At 36.0% G+C, this 27,413-nt stretch overlaps 1 protein-coding gene across 3 annotated transcripts in view; it reads right to left on the reverse strand.

The window, feature by feature from the left end:
- Positions 1–27,413, reverse strand: part of EDIL3 (EGF like repeats and discoidin domains 3) — a 429,794-nt gene that overhangs the window by 103,377 nt on the left and 299,004 nt on the right. For all 3 annotated transcript variants that reach the window (XM_019929732.3, XM_073802274.1, XM_019929733.3), the window contains 3 exons: positions 26,614–26,769; positions 25,045–25,189; positions 20,487–20,671 (listed from right to left, as the gene is read on the reverse strand). In XM_019929732.3, the coding sequence (XP_019785291.1) occupies positions 20,487–20,671; positions 25,045–25,189; positions 26,614–26,769 (486 nt within the window). The remainder of the gene's footprint in view (positions 1–20,486; positions 20,672–25,044; positions 25,190–26,613; positions 26,770–27,413) is intronic.

A 27,413-nucleotide genomic window follows, 5' to 3' on the forward strand; every position in this document is an offset into this window, starting at 1 on the left:
GGAATGATTAAACTGAATCGCATGTCAGAATTCTCATCTATTCATTTAAGCATCTGTATAAATAGAGCTTTTTATTTTAGACTTCATGCAACTTTAGGGGCAACAGGGAGCAAAGTTGATATAATGTCTAAATCTCAACAAAGCTATGCTGATTAATTTAGCTTTCTTATGCTAGAATCATAATCTCAATTCTCTTCTCCAGCTCTTATTATAGAAACTTTTCAGTTTTAATATTAAATGATGTGGTTTAAAATTTTCTTAGCTGGAGGATTAAGAAATAAATCAGTTACATTTTAAAAAATGATGCTCCCTTAAAATTAGATTAACTTAATTCATAATAAATATTTATTAGTTACAACTAACTCATGCTTATATTCTAGGTCTCAGCTCAAACATCACGTTCACAGAATGTCTTCCCTGATCCGCAGGCCAGATCAAATTTCTATTATATGTTCTAATAGAGTCTTCTATATTCCCAGGATACTCATTTTTCTTTTCTTTCTTGTTTATAGCTCTGTCTTTATGAGCAATAAACTTCATAAGGGCAGGAAACTTGTCTTTCTTCTTCACCTCTGCATCCCCAGAGTTTGGAGCTAGAATTCATTCAGTAAATATCTGCTGAATGAGTGAGTGATACCGAGTACTCTTGCAAAAATGTGCAAATTTTGTTTAAAAATCTTATAGGATAGCATAATAAAAAGTATTGAAATGAGAACCAATAATCACTCTTTGCGTCATTTCCTCCTGAGTAGCCTGAATTGAAGGTTCGGGATAAATAATGATAAACACCCAGGAGACCTCTATCCTGGGAACGGCAACTGGGAACACAACATGTGGCTCCTGGGGTAGGTATGTGTAGAGTCAGTGCAATCAAATCTGTGCTTTTGTGGAGGATCATTCTGGGTTCGGCCTGTATCAGATAGGGTCTTAAGGCACAACTATAGACATGATACTTTTCCTCCCTGTATAGCAGGCAGGTTATCAGTAAGAAAGATAGGCATTTTTATTTCCATTTCTGGGATGATATCCCATCTACTTTAGAAATAAGGAAGCTGGACTTCAGAAGAGGCAGGTCAACTGCCAAGGGGCTACTCTACTTTTTCCTACGTTGTAAGGCTAACCTTTCTGAACACCTCATTTTAAGACATTACTTTGGAGTCATACCTTATTCCCAAGGCCAACAAATCTTAGACAGGTAGGGATTTTAAGGAGACATGCATTCAACATCGGTAAGGGGATGATTCTAAAAGCCACTAAAGACTTAAGGGATTACTGTACAATGCGATTGCAAAAGTATAAAATCTTAGTTCTGTGAAAGAACTTATCTCATTTAGAGCTGCTTGAGAGCTAACAGTTTCTTCACTCTTATTAAAGTACATCTTTCCCTTTCTGATGTTTAGTCTCTGCTTGTCAGGAAAAGATCAATGTCTTTCACTGAGAAGGTAAGGAGCTTGGCCAAACTTGTAAGACCTTGCTTTCCCCAGCTCCCCTAGTTGAACCCCATCTCATTCAAAACTAGACCAAGCCTGACTTGAAGTAGGAGGTATTACGCACCTTCTCTCCCTATCTGTCGGGTCACCTCAGGTTTGCAGTGTATCACTGTACAGGTTGTGTCCACACAGGGCATCCAGCTGAGGGGGCTGGGTTCTGCTCACCAAGTGCCTGGTCTCACTGGTCCACTCAGAGGAAGGGGCACTTTCACACAAACATACCTTATGGGCATGCAGTGGCCCGAGCTTACTCTTATTCTAGGGCTGTGATGTTCCCTTGTTTTCCCCCACCAGGCTCCTGTTCTGTCCTCATGTGTCAGCTCCCAGTGTCAGGCCAGCTCTACTGAACTTTGGTATCACTCTTTTTTTTTTTTGCGGTACGCGGGCCTCTCACTGTTGTGGCCTCTCCCGTTGTGGAGCACAGGCTCCGGACGCGCAGGCTCAGCGGCCATGGCTCACGGGCCCAGCCGCTTCGCGGCATGTGGGATCTTCCCGGACCGGGGCACGAACCCGCGTCCCCTGCATCGGCAGGAGGACTCTCAACCATTGCGCCACCAGGGAAGCCCCCTGGTATCACTCTTGAGACAAGAACTGGTCCTGCTCAGGACACATCTCTCCTACTGAACACTTCTCTCTTATTAACTACAAAAGTGCTACAGTGGTGTTCTAGTCATTGTGCCGATTCTTTGCTGGTACCTAGGCTAGTGTGTGTGTGTGTGTGTGTGTGTGTGTGTGTGAGAGTGTGTGTGTGTGTGTGTGTGTGTGTGTGTGTGTGTGTGTGTGTGTCATCATTCACAGTTATTTGCCTGGCCTTTACATTTTGTTTACCATTCTTTGTTTTCCTCCTCACCTGACTGTGCTTAGTCATTTTCCAGAGCTGGGCAAAGCTCTTCAACAACCCCTAGTCCCAAGCCCCCAGCCTCAGCTTTTCAGCCATTCAGCACCTCTCTCTCTGCCCTCTGTTTTGAAATAGGACAGAATGACAGAAGCAAATTACAAATTAAAGAGCTTTGTTTTCTCTAAGTCATATCTCAAGACTGGAAAAAGCTGGGGGACTATCTCTTCCTTGAGGTTCTTAATTTAAAATCAACTGAAATAAAAGCCCTTTTGGTTGTCTTGAGCAAATGAAATGTCTCCACAGGCCTGCAGAGAATGAATCAAATGACAATTTTGGATCAAAAAAGTAAAATCAAGTGGTGGATTGTGGTGAATGAGTGGGCATATGCTCCATTTAGGCCATTCAAATTAGAGATTAAAAAGGACCCAGTGGGTCTTCCCTGGTGGCGCAGTGGTTGAGAGTCTGCTTGCCGATGCAGGGGACACGGGTTTTTTGCCCCGTTCCGGGAGGATCCCACATGCTGCGGAGCAGCTGGGCCCGTGAGCCATGGCCGCTGAGCCTGCGCGTCCGGAGCCTGTGCTCCGCAACGGGAGAGGCCACAACAGTGAGAGGCCCGCGTACCGCAAAAAAAAAAAAAAAAAAAAAAAAAGGATCCAGTGCCATCTGAAAAAAATTAGGCTGAATTTGAATCCAGCCCACTGCTACTGGTCTGCAATCTATGTCTAAACATTCTTTGCAAAGCTCGCTAATTTTGTGCAATTATTATCATTGCTACCATAAAATGTTTGCTTTCTCACCTGGTTCTTATCAATTCTACTTCATTGACAAACATCTCCATCTGGGTGAGGTCCAGAGTAGCACTGCTGTGATGATCACTATCTGCATTCTCCTTATCATGAACTATTTAATGAGGGTTTACTAGGAACAAGCCATTTTGCTGAGTATTATACCTAAATTATATATTTTAATGCTTAGAACAGCCCTATAAATTAGAAAATACTATTACTCTTATTTTGTACATTCTCTCCCCTCTGGCTTCCAGACGTTTAAAGAATTTTATGGTTGACTTCGTTTTGGCTTCATGAGAAGCTGTAGCTGTCAGATGAATCTATGTGACAGTGATACCATGCTCCTGCGCCTAGTTTTATAATGTAAACCAGGATCCACTTTTTTTTCTTTTCATTTCCAAAATTTTCCACTCAGAAAAAAAGAAGCATTACTTTGCTACCATTCGTTGGCTAAGATTAAGTCACATGACAAAGCATGAAGTTAGCGGTTGACAAGTTTTATACTTTTTCAGAAAGGAGAACTGCAGGGAAGAGCAGCAGCAAGTCTTCTGAACAACAATATAATCTTTCATGCTTTATCTCTTCAATAGGTATCGTGTCTAGATACTCATGGGCTAGATTCAGTACTTGGTAGTCTAAAATTTTTTAATTAAATTCCCATGTGAAAAACAAACTCTATAACTTATCATACTGAGATACAGTTGTTTTACGTTCTTGCCGCATTACTATTATATCCTAACAGGTATGGGGCTTCTATGATTGAAACTTGAAGGTCATGGAGAGCACTGTCTCCTAATTAGCATCAACTAGCCAGTTTAATGCTATTGTTCATTTCTCCATTTTCTTTGTGATTCTGTGTGTATTTGGTTAAGCGGTAGAAAAATAGTAAGACTGATTTACTTGACTTTTACTAGGAAATAACTGCTGCTTCTAATTTATTTTGGAGATATTGAAAAGTAGGTAAACTTTTCAAAATTATAAAGGAAATACTAAGAAATAAGATAGATTTCTTTAATATGTTTTGCATTTATTTGATCCATTAAAAAACCCACCTTGGAAATGAATATATTTATGTTCTTTATAAACAGATTTTAGTATATTTTTAAAAACTCAAAGAATAAAACTTCCTAAAGAGATACTATACTTTCTATATTTAAAACTAATTAGCATTTTTTAAAATTAATTAATTATTTAATTAATTTAATTTAATTTAATTTAATTTAAAATTAATTTAATTATTTAATAATTATTATAATTATTAAAATTAATTATTTTTGGCTGTGTTGAGTCTTCATTGCTGCACATGGGCTTTCTCTAGTTGTTGCGAGCAGGGGCTACTCTCTTTTGTGGTGCACAGGCTCTAGGTGCACAGGCTTCAGTAGTTGTGGCACAGGGCCTCAGTAATTGTGGCTCTCAGGCTCTAGAGTGCAGGCTCAGTAGTTGTGGCGCACGGGCTTAGTTGCTCTGTGGCATGTGGGATCTTCCAGGACCAGGGCTCGAACCCATGTCCCCTGCACTGGCAGGCGGTTTCTTAACCACTGCGCCACCAGGGAAGTTCCCTAATTAGCATTTTAATTCACAATATTATTTTCAGATAAAATTTTTCAAGTGCTGTATTTTTCAGTTGCATTTTTTCCCAAGACCTAATAGGCAGAATAATGTTTTCTACTACTATGTTCCCATAGAACTTCAAAGCCAAAAAACAAACAAAAACAACCCCAAAACAATCTAGTGGATAGACTTCTCTACTTTAGGTCTTTCACCACAAATTTTTCTTAAATACTGGCCATCCTCTTGTTGGTTACTATGGCCTGGCGGATAGAAGAAAAAAAAAAAGGTGTCAATTGATATGAACAGTGAGCTCAAGAAAGAGCAAGGCATGTTGGGATTCTCTTCTCCACTAAACACTATTGGAGTGGCTCTCTGCATGTGGTAGGTTGGGAACAGTCAGTACCTATCCTGTCTCTCAATTTCACACTTGAGGGTGGAGTGGGCGCTCCAAGGAGCTGGTGGCCCCAAGGTGGCTGGGAGTTTTTAGTTTCTCCTTCAGCTCTCAATAAAGCCTCTCTAATAATCATTTTGTCATAAATTATGGTGTGCTTGCTCTACAAGGGCAGCTTAAAGAAATGTCTCCTACTTCTGTTTTTACCTTCTCTGTGACAGCTCCAACAAGATGCTTCCCTTTTACCAGGAAGTTCTGGGCTCTCCCCTGAAGGAAGCTGTGGTGAGTGAATACATGACTCTGTTGGCAGATCCTATTACAAATACCAGGTTAGACTGGCATTGCTCCCCAAAGGGAGTAACTTTCCAGAAGGAAAGATGGGCTGATAAAAAAATGGATAACCTCACAAAGGGGTTGAGGGAGAGGAGTTTTATAGTATTTTCCAGATAGTTAAGTAGAACTATTGTGGAAAAATTCAGAAGTCTAGGCAACTTTTGAAATATATGAAATAATCCGATTGAAAGCTAGAGACACAAAGTAGCCTATGTTTCCTCCTTACTTTGTCTTGTGATTAAATATAATATAGCCACAGGATTTGGGGTGAAAATTGGTTCCACTACTGCTAATCTCTAAATTTTCTGCCTTAATGCTAAAGAAGAGGCAGGGAAGAGAACTCACACAGGGCACTTAGCCTGTTCCAAGAACCCTGAATTATGTTTTGTTTTTTTTTAACATCTTTATTGAGGTATAATTGCTTTACATTGTTGTGTTAGTTGCTGGTGTATAACAGTGAATCAGCTATATGTATACATATATCCCCATATCCACTCCCTCTCGCGTCTCTCTCCCACACTCCCTATCCCACCCCTCTAGGTGGTCACAAAGCACCGAGCTGATCTCCCTGTGCTATGCGGCTGCTTCCCATTAGCTATCTATTTTACATTTGGTAGTATATATGCGTCCATGCCACTCTCTCACTTCGTCCCAGCTTACCCTTACCCCTTCCCGTGTCCTCAAGTCCATTCTCTACGTCTGTGTCTAGTATCTCATGGTCATTGTTAGCAATATCTATTATTGTGCTATACAAATCAAAGGACTAATTAACAAAAATCCATGATAATTTAAATTCCATAATTCCACTAGAGCTATATATATTTCATACTGAGAGAATTCAATCTTCCAACAGCCCTGTGGAATGGGCATTTACTAAATTTCTCAGATGAACAAACTGATGATGGAGGTTGGGAGGGATACCATCTCCAGTGTCATTCAGGAGATCAAGGATCAGGTCCTAAGGACTGTGTGTCTTTTTATAACATGAACTCAACTGAGCCAAGAATCTTTGAGGATCCTAAACGCCACCTAGTGGTAATTTCTACAAACTGTAGATACAATATCCCAAATGTCATTGAGAGTCACTTAGGGGCATTCCTGGCAACTTCAACACATTCACATGATGGAAAATATTATACTGAGTCCCTTTATATTGAAAAAGACTGACTTCCAGGATAGATCTCCTTGCTCTATGTGTGGATCTCAAAGGGTTCATCTTAGCCCCATAAATCCACTAGACACAGAAGAGTCAGAATAAAGAATAGCTTCTTTTTTTTTCCAGAACAAAATAGGGATTAATAATTTTGAAGTGGAGGACAATTTAAGCATATTTGTCTGGGAGTTAACAAACTATTAGATTTCTAATATCTATTCATCTGGAATATAGGCACAGTATAAAATAATTATAGGTGAGCAACTTATTAAAACCATTATCTATTGACTAAATCATCAATATATCACCATGATAGCTTAGTTCAGTTAGAGATTCCAGGGGAAAGAAAGCAAACTAGACAGTGTGAAAATAGGGTTGCTGGATTTAGCAAAATAAAACATAGGATGCCCAATTAAATTTGAATTTCAGATTAACAACATTTGTGTGTGTATGTGTGTGTGTGTGTGTGTGTGTGTAAGTATGTCCCTTGCAATATTTGGGACACCTTTATATTAAACAGTAATTCATTATTTATTCTTAACTAAAAACTAGATTTTTTATTTGGCAACTTTAAATTAAAGAAAGTGCTATATATAGTTTCACTGGTAACTGATTCGTTCTGATTAATAAAATAATAGTAACACATTTTTATAGTAATTTTTTAAGCACTTTACTATGTTAATTCATTTTGTCCTTAACACAACCCTATAAGATACTACTGTTACTATTTAGAAAATGAGACTATTGAGACACTAATGTGTAGAATCACTCTTCCATAGTCCCACAACTGGTTAGTGGCAGAGAAAGGGTCTGAACCCAGACAGTTCTGCTATAGAGTTTACCATCTTAACATTACAAAATACCTTTTCTTATCAAATATATCAATTAATTTAAAATTAACTCTATAAACTGCACATACATTGACAAGTTTTGAAAACATTATTTAACAGACTTTCAATAAACACCTACTTTAAACAAGGCCTCTTTATGAGACAAAAACAGTAAACTTAATTATCTTCACTGAACATATTTTACTCTCTTCAAATGTTACTTCAGAAATTGGTAGTATCTCACGGTAATTGTTAGGAGTATCTGTTATTGCACTACACATATCAAAGGACCAATTAACAAAAATCTGTGATAATTCCATAATAACGCCATAATTCCATACACTAGACTTTAATTCTATCTATCTATCTACCTACCTACCTACCCACCCACCCACCCAGCTACTTTTCATAGCCAGAGGATACTAGAGATACGGAAACCAACACAGATCCTCTTTCTCGGATTTTAGATCTGGTTCTATGTGAGTATGCTCAGTACAACCTATTTCCTATAGAATTAGGAGAAACTAAAGATTTGTTGTTGGATTAATTCGCTTAATAAAAGTCAGATCAATATAAGGCTGAAATTTTTGAATTCGGCCTACTGGTACAATGACACTTCCTTAATTTGAAGTATCTGATACTCTTCTCCTAAGGTACAGTTAGATACACACTCAAATAACTTTCAATTCAACATATCTAAGCAAGTCCCATTAAAATGGTAGCCTCTAAATGAATATGTTTATCAGTCAAGCCATAAATTACCAATTCCTTTCTCTCCAATTTCACACAGTGCAAGAATCCCTCAATATATAACCAGAAATGTACACTTCTATGCCCATTCTAGACCTAAAAACATCAGAGTCTTTGGGAATGGCATTTGGGCATCCACATTTTCAGCCAGCTCATGCCAGCTGATTCTGAAGCAGGAGGTCTCTAAACCACACTTTGAGAAAATGACTTTGACACCAACATGCAAAAAGATACAAGCAGCTGGTGGTGTGCTTTTTCCCAGTGAGGGCGTAAAAGCTGCTTTATTTTTAGAATTTCCCCTATTTCCCATTATGGAGCTTTGAGGCGGGTGTAGAGACATACATATATATATACTTAGTGTTACATTCTAAGTACTCTTAGATCCATTACCTTGTATATACAGCTCCTTCCACATCACCAGGCATATACCTAACAGAACAGATGGGTCCTGTGGTACTCATGAAGGACTATCAAACCCTACAGCTTTGGAATTAAAATCCATAGTGCTTCTCATGAAAGAAACAAAAGCTGAGCCTCATATAGTTGGTAGCATGTTGGGAGAAGGGAAAAAGGTGACTCAGAGTTTAACTGGAATGACAGTTATTCAATTACCCGTGCTTTTATTTTATTCATTTACTTTCAGCCCTCTTAACCATATTTGGTTTTGTCAGCTATGTTGCCTATAAAATGGTAATAATAATCATTATACAATGCCACAATGATAATACAATTTTGAATACAATCTACAAAATTTTATTTTAATTTTAAAACTATAGATATCATATAAATAGGTACTAATTAATCATTATTATAGGTAAATATCTCTTGATTTCTCTCATATTGGATAACCTTGGATAAAATGCTTTTTATCTGCTTTTAACTTTCTCTATCAAAAGCCACTGAGCATGTAGAAGAGAAAATGTATGGGGCAACAGAAATCATATTCAAAGAGACTGCAGTCTCACTTCTTAAGTGAGGAAAACCTGCAAGGAACGTATCTGTAAAATAATGGTGCGTTCATAGTTCTGAGCTTGCTTTGCTCGACAGATGGATGCTACAAAATGCCCATTGCATGTGTTTAGTGTCCTATTTTACTGTAAAACAGCAACTATCCTAATATGAATTCTATGTTAAAGTTTAATGCATGTCAGTTACAAAAGCTTCCATCACTGGAATGAAGAGAGAGACCTTTACACCGTGAATACAGAGAAGGCAAAGCCAAAGGGTATGAACATTTTCAGGAGGGCCAACTTTACAGTTTATTGAAAGATAAGTTCCAATGAAAATCTGTCATTTTAAATGAGAGGGAAACAGTTTTAAAGAAAATTATCAGGTGCACTTTTCAACAAATGGGAGAGAATTTTTTTTACCACTTGAGCTGACAAACATTTGTGTGCTGTTGTGAACTTCTCTAGCTAATAAGCTCATTAGCTTATAGGAACTGTTTCTTAAGAGGCAAAACTGTTCACATGTTACTTTCTGTGCTTAGAGTGGTCAATGTACAGAGCCCATTTTATTCATGACATGGGTTGACTACGCTTCAGGCACACCTGGGCTAACTTTAGCTTATGTGCAACACTTTCTGAAGAGGAAATGAAAATAATGCTTTGAAAGCGCTTAGGCAATTTTAAATGCTTGGTTTGTACATATATGGACATAGAATTGATGAAGTTGTGATATTGAGTAGGTCTATCACAAAAATAGAAGAATGAAGTGAATTGGAAAACCATATTTCCAAATACACATATTTTGCATATAGTTTGCTGTACTGAAAAAAAAAAACATGAAAATCACGAACAAAATTCACACACAAAAAAGGCTACTAAGGTTAGACTTCTTCGTACATGATGTCAGATGCAAACAGCCATGAAAAATGGCACTCAAAGGAAAAGAGAGAAACCGGAATTTTGAGTCAAGTTCTGATACTTACAGGATTAAGTTATATAACCTCTATAAATTTTTTTTTCCTATTTTGGGACAGAACACTTTACATAAGTAATTATATGTCTCCAGATTATTATAAAGATACAGATTATTAGAAAAGCCTTTTGAAAACAACGACGTGCTACAGAAATGCAAATTAATTAATACAGAATATTCTAAAGTGCTTTCTGGAGATGTTAAGGTAGTTATTTTTAATTAATTAATTAATTTAAATATATAGTTTATTTTTTTTAAGATTTTTTGATGTGGACCATTTTTAAAGTCTTTATTGAATTTGTTACAATATTGCTTCTGTTTTATGTTTTGGTTTTTTGGCTGTGAGGCATGTGGGACCTTAGCTCCCCAACCAGGGATCTAAGCTGCACCCCCAGCACTGGAAGGTGAAGTCTTTACCACTGGACCGCCAGGCAAGTCCCTTGGTAGTTATTTTTAAAAAGCACTCTGTGACCAAATAAGTTTGAAAATCACCAAATAAAACAAATCTCTTTCCTATAGGATTCTTAAGCATCCTATGTTAATATTCATCTGAATCAGTAAGAACAGAGAAGAGGATATAGACTTAACTAAATATATTTCAGCATAGAATCTTTTTTTTTTTTTTTTTGTGGAGAACCTTATAGAAACTGTTTTTCAGGGTACATTTTGAAAAATGCTGATAAAAATGACCATTGGGGGAGAAAGGGAATCTAATTCGTTTTAAAGAACACACATCTTCAGGATGGAAGAGTGATATACATTATCCTAATTTCATCAGTTCATAATCAGACTGAGAAAGAAAGGACCTTTTAGAAACTCTGGGTCTGTAGTCAGGGGGACTGGATTCTGCTGGTAGAACTATGTGAAGAAAAGATGCATCTGGAAAAATAAAAATTTTGAATGCCAGGACCAGGAGCTAAGAGAGCTAAGACTGAGGTCAGCTATGGCCCTGTGAGAGCCAGGGCAGGGCTGAAACTCCACAAAGACGAAAATGAGCCGATGATAAATAGGCAATGAGCCTTCAGAGGGTAGGCTGGAGCCCTGATGCAAGACCAAAGAGGAGATAAACCAAAGAACAAGGACCCAGGAAAGCTCAGATGAGAAGAGGGCACAAGGAGAGGGCAGTCAGATGTGCACCAGGTTTCGCAGGGAGTAGCGGGCAGGCCAAATGGAGGGAGCAGCATTGGATATCTAGACAGACCTGGGCAAGGAGCTTAAGTCATGAGTTAAGAAGTCAAAACTCTGGTTGGCCTTGATATTGAACCCACAATCTGTCCTGGCCAAGGAAATTGATATCTATTTTCCTCTGAAATATATACTAATTCCAGAAAGTGATTAAAATATATACTAATTCCAGAAAATGATTAATTGGTAGGCAGCTATGTCCTTAGGCACATCATAAAGGATATGAGAGAATATTCTAACCAAAGGCTAATACGGAAATGGGCAAGAGTAGATGGACCTACAATTTCCAGTAGACATACTATGCCAAAGAAATACAATAGCAGCATAAAACGGAGACACAAGAAACTTAAAAGTCATTTCACTGAGCCATGTTTTCCTCACAGAAATGCTAATTTAATAGTGAAAGAGAAAATGAATGTAATATTTGCTATAAATAAATTTATTTTATGTCAACATTAGCTGGCAAATAAATACTTCACAAATGAAAGACACCTTACTCATAAATGTAAATGAAAACTGAATGACCTATTCATCATAGCACCACTGGCTTCGAAGAAAAAGTACAAAGATCTCTAGTATAAACCAAAGTAACCAGGCCAGGTGAGCTTAACTACAACCAAGAGTGTTGGGCAAAGAAGCGCTGTCTAAAATGTGGTGTGTGCACAAAGGACACACCATCGAGTTGTAGGAAGAAAGCTAGAATTTTCATCATATTTCCTATTTGTTTTATCTTAAACCAAAAAAATAGATATTCTGTTTTCTAAATATTTAACTTGTGTGTGTTCAATGTTTAACACCGTAAGGGGTATACAATTTTTACAGTGCAGAAGCACAGATTTAGAGGGCAAGCTGGATCCAAAGAGGTACCAGAAGCTCTCCTTCAAGAAAGGTATGGCCAGAGATATGCTATGCACTGGACCCTGGAAGAGCTTCCTAATCCAACAAACATTCCCTGAAAAAAGGAATCCCCTCACTCACTAAATGGTTTACAAAATACTGTGGTAAAAATCATTGCGTGAGTTTCCTGGTGTATTGAGCTCCCCTTGTACTGCTGACTGGCTGTGCAATCTTTAGCAAATCTCTCAGACGCTCTGTAGCCTCCTAAAACAGAAATAACAGTCACTGAGAGGGCTGCTTTAAAGACAAAATGAGATCACTGATTAAAGTTGATTCCCATTTTATTTGAAAGCCTTCACAAATGCTCATCTTACTTGAAACAGTATTCCCAAGCTCTAAATTTTACTCATTGGCATATTTTCAGTTCATATTTTTAGAGGGAAATGATTACTATTCTTATAACTATATTTTGTTACTATAAAGATAGCTAATATGCCACAAATTAAAATTTATTTGCATACAAAGGAATCAGAAGTCATTCAGTTTTCATTATCATAAAAACACGAACGGGCCTGCCGTGCACATACAATTCTCTTAAATCCTGCTGTTCAGTTTTTCAGTGGTTTCAAATATGGCTTCTAAGTAGAAGCATTCAGCTTCCCACATTCCTGTTTATTGCTTTTGGAATGTTGAATCCATAACAATTAGGGCATCAGTAATCACACCTGCAGGTGGACACGATGCCGAATCTATTTTTCAATTCCTTGCACGTGGCATTGTATTTTGTTATAAGAGGGGTTGCAAAAATATTTATTTGAATTAAAAAATTATGAAGCCATTTAAAATAACCTCTGAACCACAAAGCTTCCATCCAATTTCCATGTACCATCGTGGCTTGCCTTCCACAACTGCACCCCGCACTCAATCTGATCTACTCCTTCCTCTGCCACCAGAACTATTGCTTTGTGTATTTTTCATGATGTGCTATATGTAAATGCTAATGTATTAGTACTTCCTAATGGCTTGATAGGTCTCATTGCCTCATCTTAGGGAATTCTTTTCTTTCAAGCTGTTTAAAGAGAGATATAAAACAAAGAAATGACTCAAAATGAGAATGGGTGGAAAGGTAGGGGAAAATTTGGGGGTATTGAGTAGATATAATATGCAGAATATAAAAGATAACTTTTTTAAAGGTTAATTTTAAGATTATACGGCTATACCATAACACTAATTAAATTATACGATGTTGTTAACTTCACCAGAAATTATCTGGTAGGTTTGGTAATTTTCTGACTACTTTGGATTTGGCCAATCATCCTTTAGATACTAGAATCTTAGTGGTGTGAGAGTTTTTTTAAAAGGGAAGGTTGCCTGAGAGGTTATCTTTTTTTGTAATAGCTACATTTTAGAAAAAGAGCAAAAACTGATCCCAGAGTATTGCCTTCAAAACCAGATTTTCGGAGTTCGAATTATGCCCTCAGTACAGCTACACTGATGTTTATGGCACTTTTCTTTGCTCTCTAAGTATTTTCTGTATAAGTATCCTACTCAATTGTGTTTTGCTCATTAAAAGTTTTTTTCCTAATGGATCATGGAGATTTCCTTTGATATTATAAAATTATAAAAAAAATTAAAGATGAATTCATAATCCAAGCAAAGTATAGACCTCCTTTGATTCATTTCATACACTCCAAAATATATTACTACTTATAAAAGATGGAAGATGTTTTACAATCCTGCATAAATTGTTTCATTATTTGATCTCTTGTAGATCTGCTTTATAACTGAAACCTTTGTGCAGGCTTACTGTTTACTAGATATGAAAGACTGAAATAGTGAATTGGAAATCAGAATATTCCTTCATATTGCCAAATGTTTCCCAGTGGCTTAGAGGTCCCTTGATCCTCAAAAACCTTTCCTTTAACTCTTCTGTAAATAAATTGTCCAGAGAGCAAGGGAAGTTAATGGCTTTAATGAAGTTATAAAATTTATGGCTAGAATACTCCCTTTTAAAAATCTGAAATGGACTAAATTAAACAAGGCTTATTTAATTTGAAAACCTAAATTCAATTGCCTCCTTACACATTTCCACAAAATTAGTACTGAAATGAAGCTGTGTAGGGTTAGCTGCAATTTTGACAAAGGTCAGCATTAAAATGTGCAGTCTAACAACTCTATTAATTCTACTAATTTGGTTGAAATACTATGCAGTCTACCTTAAATTAGCAAATGTCCCATGAAATAGACCAAAAGGTCATTTCCTAAGTAACACTCTGACATTTTTCATCCTATTAGTCATTTATATTATGCTACCCTTTATGAAATCTGAAAAAAATTTTCATAGATTCAATTCTGGATGATGAATTATCCATTTTATATAGTCACCACCAATAAACAGGGCAATAAGTATATACACAGTGTATTCACTATAAGAGAATTTATGATGTCTTATTTAAAACAAGTTTTTAATCAATCCAAGTTAATTCGTAGAGTGTTCTTTGTTTAGATGCATCTACTGTAGCACAATATTTCTTCACAATTTAGAAGATTATCATCAGTAATGTCCCTACTCCTGATAGAATGTCACTAAACATCTCAACCTCATGCTGAATTTTAATCAGTTTGTATAATCTGAGCATAAATAAAAAGGAATTTACTCAATCTGTTGAAAAGGCCCTGAAAATGAACATTAAAAGCACATAGACATTCTAAGAAGAACATGATTTCATGATTGCCAAATGACATAATGTTCATTTTAAATTATTAATAATATTATTATTACTCTCAGGTAAAGAATCTGAAAAACAACTGATGCTGCCTAGGTAAAAATATTTAAAATTTTTGTTTGCCAATGCAAATTTATGTAATCTATCAACATTGCTCACAGTATGCAACTGATCTAATGATATATTACTTTATATTTCATAGTTTTATTGGTAATTTCCTTTTGGAAGAAGCAAAAATATGTATGCATATCTTCATTCTTGGTCATCATTGGTGGTGTCAGATGATGCTCTCCTGAGTTTTCAGAAGCCACCAGAAACAGAAAGAAGGGAACTACTTGTTGCTGGGTACCCACTATGTGCTTCCTCGGTTCTGTCATTTGTTTTATTTAATCCACCTTGAAACCCAACAAAATTTCTGGGTTTTTGTTTAGAAACTAACCACAGGAGATAATAATAGTTTGCTTCTAAAAGATCTCTGTAAATTAAATGTCACTAATTTTATAACAGGGTTTAAAATCTAGTCCAACCATGTGTTAGGAATGTGCAACTCTGAGTTAGGAATGACTGCCTTATTACGTTTCAACTTAGGTGTAGGTAAGACTTTTTGAAAGGCAGGAACTACAATTTAACCTTTGTAGGCTTTTGGAAAACACATTCATAGAACTTCTTGCTCAAAGTTTAAGAGACCATCAAACATATCAAGTGATGGAACAACAGTTTTTCAGAAGTCTGAGAAATGCCTCTCGCTTAGGAATGCCTGTGGACTTAACACATTTTTGCCATCTTCATATAGGAATAGCATAACGATTCCATGATTAACAGTAGCTCAAGGAAACTAATCAGTTAGGTAAGATCACTCCTAAAAAAACTCACAAGAACATTTTCTTAAGAAATTTCTGAGATTTTGACCTTAGAGAAGAGACTGGAAGAAGCATTAGAGGAAAAAGAACGCATAAAGATTCCTTAAAATATATCACAGTTGGGTAAAGGATTTTTTTTTTTTTTGGTTTCATTTGCAACAATTTTATTTCCAGATACTATATGATCGGGTTTTGGAAAAAACTATCAAACTGAAATAAAATTCTCATTATTAAAGAGTTACGTGTATAGTTGGCATATAAAAGAAATTTCTTAAAAAATAATTAGTAGGAGACCGATAAGGAAGAAAGAGGATTTAAATGGCAGCCATGCTATTTCTCAGAACTGATGCATTTTAGTTAAGATCACAGCCAAAATTTATAAGTTCAGAAGGCTTAAATAAGGATAAAAATTGATTCTATACCAAAAATTAAAAAGAAATCACCCTATACATTATCTATGAAAATATTAATCTTATTTTCAACAAAGATACTAACAAGTGTAACAATGTACAGTTGAACAGATTCTACTCTCTTGAGGAGAAAACACTAAAAACTGTCAATTCTGGAGCATTTTCTTGCATGATGTCAAAAACAAAAAAATGAAAATAAATAAAGATGTCAATCCACCTTGCCTTGGAGATTCTGAATATGTTTTGACACAACAAAAAATAGACATATACTACGAACAACTGGTCCTTGCATTGACAGAAAATCTGTCACCAACAGAATGAATCAATTTCAGCATGCAAGTGACTTTAAGAAGACAGATGAAAAGTCATCTTAAAAAAAGTGATGGGGGGGCTTCCCTGGTGGCGCAGTGGTTGAGAGTCCACCTGCCAATGCAGGGAACACAGGTTCGTGCCCCGGTCCAGGAGGATCCCACATGCCACGGAGCGGCTGGGCCCGTGAGCCATGGCCAGTTAGCCTGCGCATCCGGAGCCTGTGCTCCGCAACGGGAGAGGCCACAACAGTGAGAGGCCCATGTACCGCAAAAAGAAAAAAAAAAAAAGAAAGTGATGGAGCCTTCCCTGGTGGCACAGTGGTTGAGAGTCCACCTGCCGATGCAGGGGACACGGGTTCGAGCCCTGGTCTGGGAGGATCCCACATGCCGCAGAGCAACTAGGCCCGTGAGCCACAACTACTGAGCCTGCGCGTCTGGAGCCTGTGCTCCGCAACAAGAGAGGCCGTGATAGTGAGCGGCCCGTGCACTGCCATGAAGAGTGGCCCCCGCTCGCCACAACTAGAGAAAGCCCTCGCACAGAAACGAAGGCCCAACACAGCCAAAAAAAAAAAAAAAAAGTGATGGATGAACATTACATTGAACATTACACCCTGATTCATGTAAAAATACTTGTTTTATTTTGATCTTTCTAAAGAAATTTGCCATTGGCAATACCGTTATGTGGGTATTTCTAGAGTCTACCAGCCTGTCTGAGTTACTTATGGGGTGTAAAATATTTTGTCTTATTCCACATGGCATTATGATTCACAAATAATGTTAGCCACACCCAGCTAATCTGAGATATGACTGAAATGTTTTCAATTCGAAAAATATTATACAGCAACAAAGAACAGGTTTAACTTCACCATTCAAGTCTAACAAACGGAAAGGATAGTTTCCCTGGTTTCTTCTAATTAAGAACTTGAAAAGTTCATAAAGCCTATCGATTATGAAAATTTAGTTCCTTTGTTAAAAAGGCCAGACCTTTAATATGAAATTTTAGATTTCTTTTTCAAATATTACTTAAAATTTTGAGGATACTAGCAGTTGATCTCTTAAATTGGGGAGGAAATTATATGCATTTTAGGCCCAAATCACTAAATTGAATAGTACTTTGATCGATTCACTCATTCTTTCATTCAACGGTACTTATTGTGGGAATGTAAATTGGTACAGCCACTATGGAAAACAGTATGGAGGTACCCTAAAAAACTAAACTTACAGTTACCATATGATCCTGCAATCCTACTCCTGGGCATATATCTGGAGAAAACTATAATTCGAAAAGATACATGCACCACAATGTTCACTGCAGCACTATTTACAATAGCCAAGATATGGGAACAACCTAAATGTCTATCGTCAGATGAATGGATAAACAAGATGTGGTACATACATACAACGGAAAATAGCCATAAAGCATGAAGTAATGCTATTTGCAGCAACATGTATGGACATAGAGGTTATCATATTAAGTGAAGTAAGCCAGACACAGAAAGACAAATATCATATGATGTCATTTATATATGGAATCTAGAACAAAGAAAAAGATACAAATGAACTTATTTACAAAACAGAAATAGACCCACAGACATAGAAAACAAACCTGTGGTTACCAAAGAGGAAAGGGATGGGGGAGGGATAAATTAGGAGGTTGGAATTAATATATACAGGCTACTATATATAAAATAGATAACCAACAAGGACCTACTATATAGCACAGGGAACTATACTCATTACTTTATAATAACCTGTAAGGGAAAATAATCTGAAAAAGAATATATATATATATATGTTCACTGTGCTGTAGACATGAACCTAGCACAATATTGTAAATCAACTATACTTCAGTAAAACAAAAACAGTACTTATTGAATGCCTACCACATGTCAGGTATTGTGACAGGTATTTAGTTAGGTACTGGACAACAGACTGAGAAAGCAGAAAAAGGCAAATGTGGTTCCATCCCTCCTGGAGCAAATAATGTAGCATGAAGACACAACTTCCAATAGAGTGTGATAATGTGACAGTGAGAGAATTACAGGGGACACAGTAGTATCCAGAAGAGAACTTAAGCCAGATTTGGTGTGGGATGGAGCTGGCAGCAAAGCCTTCCCAGAGGAAAGTGCATCTAAACTATAGTTGAAGGATTTAACCAACAGAAGGTTGGGGATGCTCTGGGCAGAGGTGCTCTCTCCATTCTTCTCCTCTAGGAAGAGCACATTTATAACGGAAGGGGAACAGAGAGGTAGTGTATGGTTTGAGAAACTGAAGCAAATTTAGAAGTGTGGTAAGAGGTGAATTGAGGTCAAATCACGCCAAGATTTTGAGGCTATCTTAAGGAAGCTGCACTTGATTCTGAGGCTGATGGGGAACAACTGAAGGGTTTAAATAAAGGAGTAAAAGAATCACATCTACATTTTAGGGAAAAAAAAAAAAATCACACAGGTTACAATTTGGGAAACAGGTTTTTAGAGAGTCAGACCAGAAACCAGAAGGCTGGTTAGGAGGCTTCTGCAAAAACCAAGGTGAAAGAGGGTGGCAGACCAGATGCTGGAAGTGGCAGTGGGGATGGTGAGAAGAGAAAGAATTTTAGAGAAGTTGAATCCTTTTTTCAGTAGTTGAAATAAACAGTACTCACTAAATTGGCTAATGTGAGTGTGTGGACTTGGTGAAAATGAGGTTGTCAGGAAGATAACAGGCAGAGGAAGGGTGGCCTGGGGGACAGTGGGCAGCAGCGGCTAGAAGGATGAAGAAAAACAAAGTGTGGTGTCCTGCAAACCAAATAAAAGGAATGGTTTATGAAACAGGTAATGTCTTAGGAGCAAGAATAGTGTGTTGCTCACTCATGTGCCATCGCTATTTATCATGGTATGTGACGCTTCAGGGGTACATCACAAACATTTGTCAAATGAATGATTTAATTTAGTAGTACTGCTACATATAGGCAAGGACATGAGGCTGGGTTCTGGGATGAGAAATGTATCCTGTATTACATATATATATATATATATATATATATATATATATATATATATATATATATATATATAAAGCCTACCTTCAAAAAGTTCACAGAACAGTAAAAGGAGAAAGACATAATTAACCGTTATGTATGGTAATGAAAGAACTAAATAAAGCTTCAGATCAATAAAGATCCAGGTAGAATGTTAGGGGACAGTAAAGAAAAAAAGTGAATATTTCTGTAAGAATAGGGGAAACTAGGGTCAAGAAAGAAGAGACTATTGGAAATTTCAGGTGACTTGGTAAGAACAGTTTCATATGTGGCAAATCTGGTTTGATGAGGGGTAACATTTGCTATTGTAATTGTTTTCATGATTTCCAGAAATACAATGAATTACCACAGTTTTGAAACCTCATACATGCAGCATAAAAATCAATAAGAGGAGAACACATATCTTTCAAATAAAATGACCTCACTATAGAATTAAGTTGTCTTACTTTTCTTTGCTACAGAAGACATTAACAAATTTGTGCATGCTTAAAAGTCATACTTAACAGTACTCCACAAATAAGTGCGCTTCAGGAAAGTTGTTTTAAGAAGCACTGACTATAATCTTACCTCATTTGCAAATGATAAACAGACCGCAATGTCTATGCTTTCCTTCTACAAGCAAGCTTTCTTATGAGAATGTAATCAAATTGCTCCATTGCTTAGCAACCACAGATAAAGAGCTAATAAGTCATGAGTCATGATTCTATGGGAACAATCTGCTGGTCAGTGGCATGATTTCAAGGCGGTTTGGATTCCTGCTGTGATGCTTTCAAACCAATATTGACACAAAGCATTAGAATAGAGGAGAGTTAAAATGCAAATCCTCTCATAATCAATCAAATTGACCTATATATAGTGTGATTTGGTCCACCCTGCTGCATCAGTCTGACAGTAGCATCTATAAATCAACATCAGAGTAAAAATAGAACACGAAAACGGATTCATAAGGAATTTTTGTTTTACCCATTTAGTTAAGCCACAGAGGAAGGCGCATTTAAACTAGTATGAAGATCATGACTCTGATATTTATCTAACCAACAGGAAATCTTCTAAGGAAGAGGAAAAGTGGGTAGTGAGACATTTTTAGAAAATATTACCTGTAACCATTGTGACTGGTCATTGTGGCCGGAGGTCCAGGCATTCACTTTGCCCTGCTTGTCCAGCCGAGCTTTCCTTGGTTCCCAAGTGAACATGTCCATATTGAGAGTTCTGAAGATGCTGGAAGCAGTGATCTGATAGTCCTGTATGTGTCCTGATTTCATCCCCAGAGGCTCAGAACAGCCTGGAAGAAAATGAGAAGGGCTCTATGAGAAAAATAATTTATCATGCTGGGAAGTTTTCTGCATTCATTTTGGATAGGCAAGAGAAGATTAAGCATAATGCTATTCATTCCCCCAAAGAGAGAGCATCTAAATTCAAAAAAAGGCTATAATCAGAAATAAATCGGGAACAAAATCGAAAAACAAGATAACCAATTCAAGCTATTTTGTCTGAATATATTTTGGAAAAATTGAAAACAAGACAGATAATTCAAACTAGTTTTCTGTGACAGATGATTTTGCAAAATGAAAGCAATGCTGGAATGCTCTCTCCTGTCTTATTACTGATAACCTCATGACGGTTTCCCGGTTTTCAACAGTTTCATTTTGTCTTTAAAAATGGAACGTTTTCTCAGAAAGGATATTTGGTTTTCTTTTATTTGTTTTCATAATACTGAAAATGAAAATTCCCTCAGTACAAAGTCATTTTCACAAACTGCTCCAATGGTATATCCTAAACTGGACAGCATTTGTTTTCCAAGAAACCTGTTAATCATTATCACTGATTCTTATAATACCAACATGGCTTCTTCTGGAAGATAGGAAACTAATATTTATTCAGCATATACCATATACCTCATATTGTGCTAGTGCAGAATTTAAACTAACAGATAACAGAAAAAAAATAAGCTAATTCTAGCAAAACCATTACTGGACAAGACTTTTCATACATTTTTATGTTTTAATCATATTCCATAACCTCTAGTATTGGATATTTTTTGAAGATTTTCAAATCTGCCACATATATTTTCAGGTTTGACATGATACAAAATTTGGGTTTGTCTGTCCTTGAAAAATCTTGTATGTATGTATGTACCTATATACAGTATTTCCCAATGTTGAATTGCAATTGTGACAAAATTACATTCACAAAGCTTGTAATGGAAAGTATGATTCTATTATCGTATTAGCCAGAGGCTGAGTCTTCCATATGTAAAATTTTACCTTTTGGCCAAGGAACACACAGGTAAGTTTGATCATCAAGAAAGCCAAGATAAAATAGGAGACTTCTCTGATCAATGTCATCTCCTCATACTCTGCTAATGCCCTACATACTAGCTTGTACTCGTGGCCTTGTACTCGTTATTTAACCGCTTTGTGCCTCAGTCTTCTCATCTATAAAATGGTGATAATAATCAAAATTATATTTAAAAAGTCTTCTAAGAAATTAGTTGATAAAGTATTTAGAAACAGTGTTGGCATATAGCTAGCATTCAGTAAACGTTAGCTATTTTTATTATCTCCATAAATCTTATTCCAACAGATGACAGTATTAAGTCCCCAAATCAGCATACCAGTGAGTATTAAAGAATATCCTATGATTGGCTGCAATTCTGAAACTAGACCATTTTCAGTCCAGGCTCTAAGAGAGGTGGTTTAGAACTTTTCACTGATAAATATAATTCTTAATTACAATTCCTTGCTTTCTGTCCTAGTCGATTTAGATCAAGTCTTCCTTCTTGAGGCTCCTCCATATTTGCCTTCACCTCCACCTTCTAGGAAATTCCTATCCTATGCAAACATGACAGAGACTGACATAGAAGGTTAGCCAATTGGATGTCTTAGCTCAAGTTTTGTTGAGCTGCACGCATAGGAGACCTATACCCCAAGTTCCATGATATAAGTAGTTCTAAATCCTCAATACAAATTCTGAAAAAGAAAAATTTCATGACAAAAATCTCCAAGATTTTAGAAAGTTCTAAAGTCTTAATAGCATGCTCTTTATCTTCAAGCAGTTCTAAGGTAATGTGCATTGTCTGTATTATGGATTTCTGAGTTTTTCTTCTGTTATCACCACCAGTCCCCCACCTTGCCACTGGAATCTTCATACAATTGCTTCGCTTGCAGAAGAGACACAAAGGAAAGAGACACAAAGTTGCTTTTCTCCTTTTTGAGATGTAACATAGTTTTTGAAGTATTGGATAGAAAAGGCATACCTTTACTTTGACCATTTCTGCTTAGTTATAGAATTCATTTCATTACCCACTCTACTGTCTAGTACTCAGCCCAGGGAAGTGCTGAATAATTTGTTCAAAGAATGAATGAATGACTATTCTTCTACTAATTACGGTCATGATCCATTTCATTCTAAACATCTTAAATCATATTTCTTTTGAGAATTTAGGGGAATTTTCTTTGTAAGTATCTGGAAAAAGATTAACTGCTATCTTCTAGGCAGGCTGAGAGCTCTTATAACAGTTTATTGAATACAATAAGGCAGCCTTGGGCTTTACAGTGTTGCACTGGATTGTGGGAAATAGTTTGGTACATTCTACTAATGTTTATTTCCAAGTGTTATAGCTAACCTCTCTGTCAATTTGCCTCACACCACCAATTTCCCTTCTCATCCATATGATTTTATATGTATAAATTAACTCTTTTACCAACATGGAGAGCACCTGAACAAAATGAGGTATTAACAACAAAATTGATTATTTCTAAAGTGAGGTGGTGCCCTAGCTTTAAATTTTTATTAATTTTTTTGGCCACACCACAGGGCATGTGGGATCTTAGTTCCCCGACCAGGGATCAAACCCGTGCCCCCTGCATTGGGAGCGCAGAGTCTTAACCACTGGACCGCCAGGGAAGTCCCACTGTTTTTTAAATTTTTATTTATTTATTTTTTCATAAGCATTCATTAAGAGATATTATTCTCTGCATATACTTTCAAAATCATTTTGTGGGGTTGGGAGATGAGGTGCGGCTTCTTTTTGAAAACATAAAAATCCGTAAAGGGTCAGGTGTAACCTCTTGTCAAACTTGAAAGTAAAATATATTCACATCTTAGGGGTGTAACTGTGCCATGTCTGAGAGACTGGCCCTCATGAATCAAAGGACTGAAAAATTGGGGAAGGCGATGTTGTAGCAACTAAAAAGCATGGGACTTAACAGCAAACTTCATCATGCTGTGGCTTCCCTTGATTGCTTTATGATGAATGACTTACGGATGACACTGGCCTGTGGTGATATAGTGACATGCAATATAAACACCGTGCAGCAATAATTCTGCTGAGATTTACTGGTAGTCAATAAGCCAGTTCAAATTACCAAAATAAGGAAAACATCCCCATTACAATAATTAATGGTACTAAAACTGTATGTTGATTGCTTCATAAAAGACACCCATATATAATATGAAAATATGATTCTTAAAATATCAATAGATTCACTCATCTGCCCAAATGTCTCTAACCCCTTTGAATGTAATGGGTTCATTTAAAGTCTGGTTGTTTTTTAATAGTAACTTCTGTTTCCCTGAAAATCATTCCCTTTCTTAACATCACAAACCCAAGAAGGGAAATAGATAAAGTGTGTGTTTTAACCTATATGCAACATTTTGAAATGAATAAAAAGCTCTCAGTTGTCTCTTTTCAGAGATGTGTCCTATTTTTAACTAAACGGCACTTCTGTAAGTATGACAAAAGTCTCTCGTACTTGGTGGCTACACTAAAAAGTGGGGCACACATGAATTTTTAGTTTTCTTAAAAACACAGTGGTTTGAACAAAATCTCAGGCCAAAGTGGCAAAGATAGTTTGTAAATGTTGATGATAGAAATATAAGAACCACCACCAAAAATATAGCACAGTGAAATGCCTAGACAGATTTTCTGTTTAGTTCAGAATCTGGCTAGATTGAAAGTGAATGACTGTGAGATCCACTCATAAAGTCTTCATCTTTGTATCTAGTCCTGATGCTCCTGGAAGACAAGGATTATTTAAATCTGAGTCCCTTGATAGATTATCTTTGTGTTTGAAAACCACTGTTGGTACAATAAGCGGGTTGTTAGATAAGAATGATCTAAGAATGAATTTATAGTAGCAATCTTGGTTGTAAAGTATTGTCTCTTGGAAGCAATGATAAATTTACATGTTTCATAAAACCTAAAAAAAAGACAAAACTAAATTCTTATGGTAGATGTACAAAGATAAAGCTTACTTTTCTATGCCATATAGCCTAAATGTAACTGCAATTTATGAAGTCAGGCAGATTCCAGTTTTTACTGAAATTTTGTCATAAAACATAAATCATAGTTACTATTAAAATCAGGAAGGCACATTTATATTTGACAAAAGTTTCCAATGAAAATTTGTTGTACTTTCTTTGACCACTCAAAGAAATACATTGCCCCTTCTACATTAATTCTATTCTGTAGCGTGTTTTAGAACTTGTTTATCCTCCTCTCTCTCTCTTTCTCATTGAACCAAGCCCTAGACATTTTGTAGCAGAAATGAACATCTACGAGTGTTGAAAAATTGCAAGTTCGTAACACACTACATACAAATATACTTTTTTTTCCTTTAAAGAGAGTACAGAAATACATAATAAGAGACTCACCTGACAGTTCACATCCAAGAAGCTCCATTCTCAAAGTGCAGTGTCTTCGACAAACTTGGGGATAGAGTCTCACATACTGAGCTTTTATGGGGGGCGTGAAAGAGTTAGCATAGGGTGTGTTGTTATCAACATTTCCACGGAACACCTATGAAAAGAGATAACATAGAGTTTAAAATTATTAATTGCAACAGCTTTTTTTAAAAAACTATTTTCATATATTGACCCTATATCCTACATACACAACGTAATCTCTCAAAGATTGGATTAAATAATCTAGGGGTCTGGAGCATTTAGAAAGCACCTTGCCAAGAGAAGTGAATATAAATATAATTTTCTGTAAATTCAATATTTAATACCTTTCTACAACCTTAGTATTTTATTTTTCTTCTATTGATATAAATAAAATATAATGCTTTTTTCCCTAAAAAAAGACAACAGACCTATAGACAGAATCCTCATTAAAGCTGTAAACCACTGTGACCTATGGCTTAATCTATACCCTACTATGATGGTCGTTTCAATTTAAGGCCAGTCCTTCAGACTACCTTAATCTTTCAACTTAATCTGGGACAGGGGTCTGTCTGCTCATTTTGCTACTTAGTAATTATAGTTTTTTTGTTTCATTTTGTTTTTAGGAACCAGTCTTCACTATTGCTTCCTGATCACTCAGTTTCTCTAATACTGTGATCAGGTTTATGACATTTTAGGGTCTGATTCCTCAAGATTACTTCCTTATCAGTCTGTCCCAGAAAAGAGACTCCTAATTCTTCATATATATCTCCAGTGAAAAGCTAATTTCTCTCTAAAAATTAAGTGATAAAATGTGTTATTTTTAATTCCTTTAAATCTCACTATCATTTTACCCTCTACATAACCTGGTAATCAGAAAACCTATTTAAATTCATTTAAGAAGGTAACTTAAAAAATCGTTCATAAAATATATGAGAGTCTAGTCTAATGACTCAGTTTTAAATGGAATGAGCTGCAGTGCTGATTTTTTTAAATTAAAAATTGGGAGTAAAACTAATTAAAAAATTAGAAATATCATATGAAAAGGCAAAGGAGACATAGAATATTATATCCATTTCTTCTAAAATATTTTATTCTGCTAAATAACAAAATTTTCTTCCAATATGAAGTATATAAAGATATTTATGTTTTCTATAACTTGGTGTTTTTCTTTAAAAATTATATTTTTTCTTTAAAAATAATAGTTTTGATCTGTATTTATTTGATTAAGGAGAGTGCTAATCTGTCAAAACAATAAAATGAAATATTGAAAGCTGACTGTTAAAATAAAACTTAATTGCATACACAGGACTATGCTAACCTTGTGATAAAGTGTTTATAGGACCACCAGTTAAAATCTGAGAAAGATTTAAAAGGTAGCTACTGTACATTGATAATTTGCGATAACACCGTACCCTCTCCACACCACTGGTCCAATTAAAAGAATCAAATTTATTTTCAACAGCATAAGACTTCTGTTGAATAATCAGTAATCATTTGGTAATCCATGATCATTTATGGGAGTTTACTTTCAAATTAATAATATCATCTAAGTCTTACCATATCCTCATTGGTGCCTTTCACTGTGTACATTGCCCAAGTCTTTCCATCATTACTATAGGCAATTTTGTAGGATTTTGTATACTCTGGGCTTCCAATCCTCTTGGCTCCTTGAGTAATCACACCAGTAACTCTCATTTTTCTTTGTAAATTTATCTGAAGAGACAAGGCATAATCAACTATAATTTCATTGCTTTCAGGATAATGATGCTGATGATATCAAATATGAAAATGGAACATTTTTATTTAATAGTAAAGATTTTAAATAATACAAAACAAGCATATATCAAGCTTAGCTTCAAAATGTCTTTCTCTGATGGTATACTTTTTTTTTTTAAGTAAAGTAATATGTATGAACAAGATTTGAAAAGGGCAATGTGTCCCCAAAATATAAGTACTGAAAGCATTTGGTTGATTATGATATGTAAGTATGAGTTAGCAAAGTAAAAAATGAGAATGTTGTCTTCTCAAAATAACCTCAATGATATTACTATGAAACTAATGTCAATATAACTGTTAATGTGTCTCAACTGCTTTAGCCTTCAAGAAATTTCCATTAAAATAAAACATGCAAACCTTTTCGAGAACTTTGAGTATTAGAATAAGAAAAGATAAAGACAACAATGATGGCAAAAAACAAGTACAAAAGTATCTTCAGTTTCTCAATCTTTATACTGTAGTCTCTGCTATGGGTTGTGTAAGTACACACTGGTCATGGAGGGTTTTTCACCAAATACTTCTCATTTCATTATATGGAGATGTTCTAACTGATATTTTCTCTCCATTCCAAATCACCCTAC

The sequence above is a fragment of the Tursiops truncatus genome, chromosome 3, assembly GCF_011762595.2.
Source record: "Tursiops truncatus isolate mTurTru1 chromosome 3, mTurTru1.mat.Y, whole genome shotgun sequence".
NCBI classification, from domain to species: Eukaryota; Metazoa; Chordata; class Mammalia; order Artiodactyla; family Delphinidae; genus Tursiops; species Tursiops truncatus.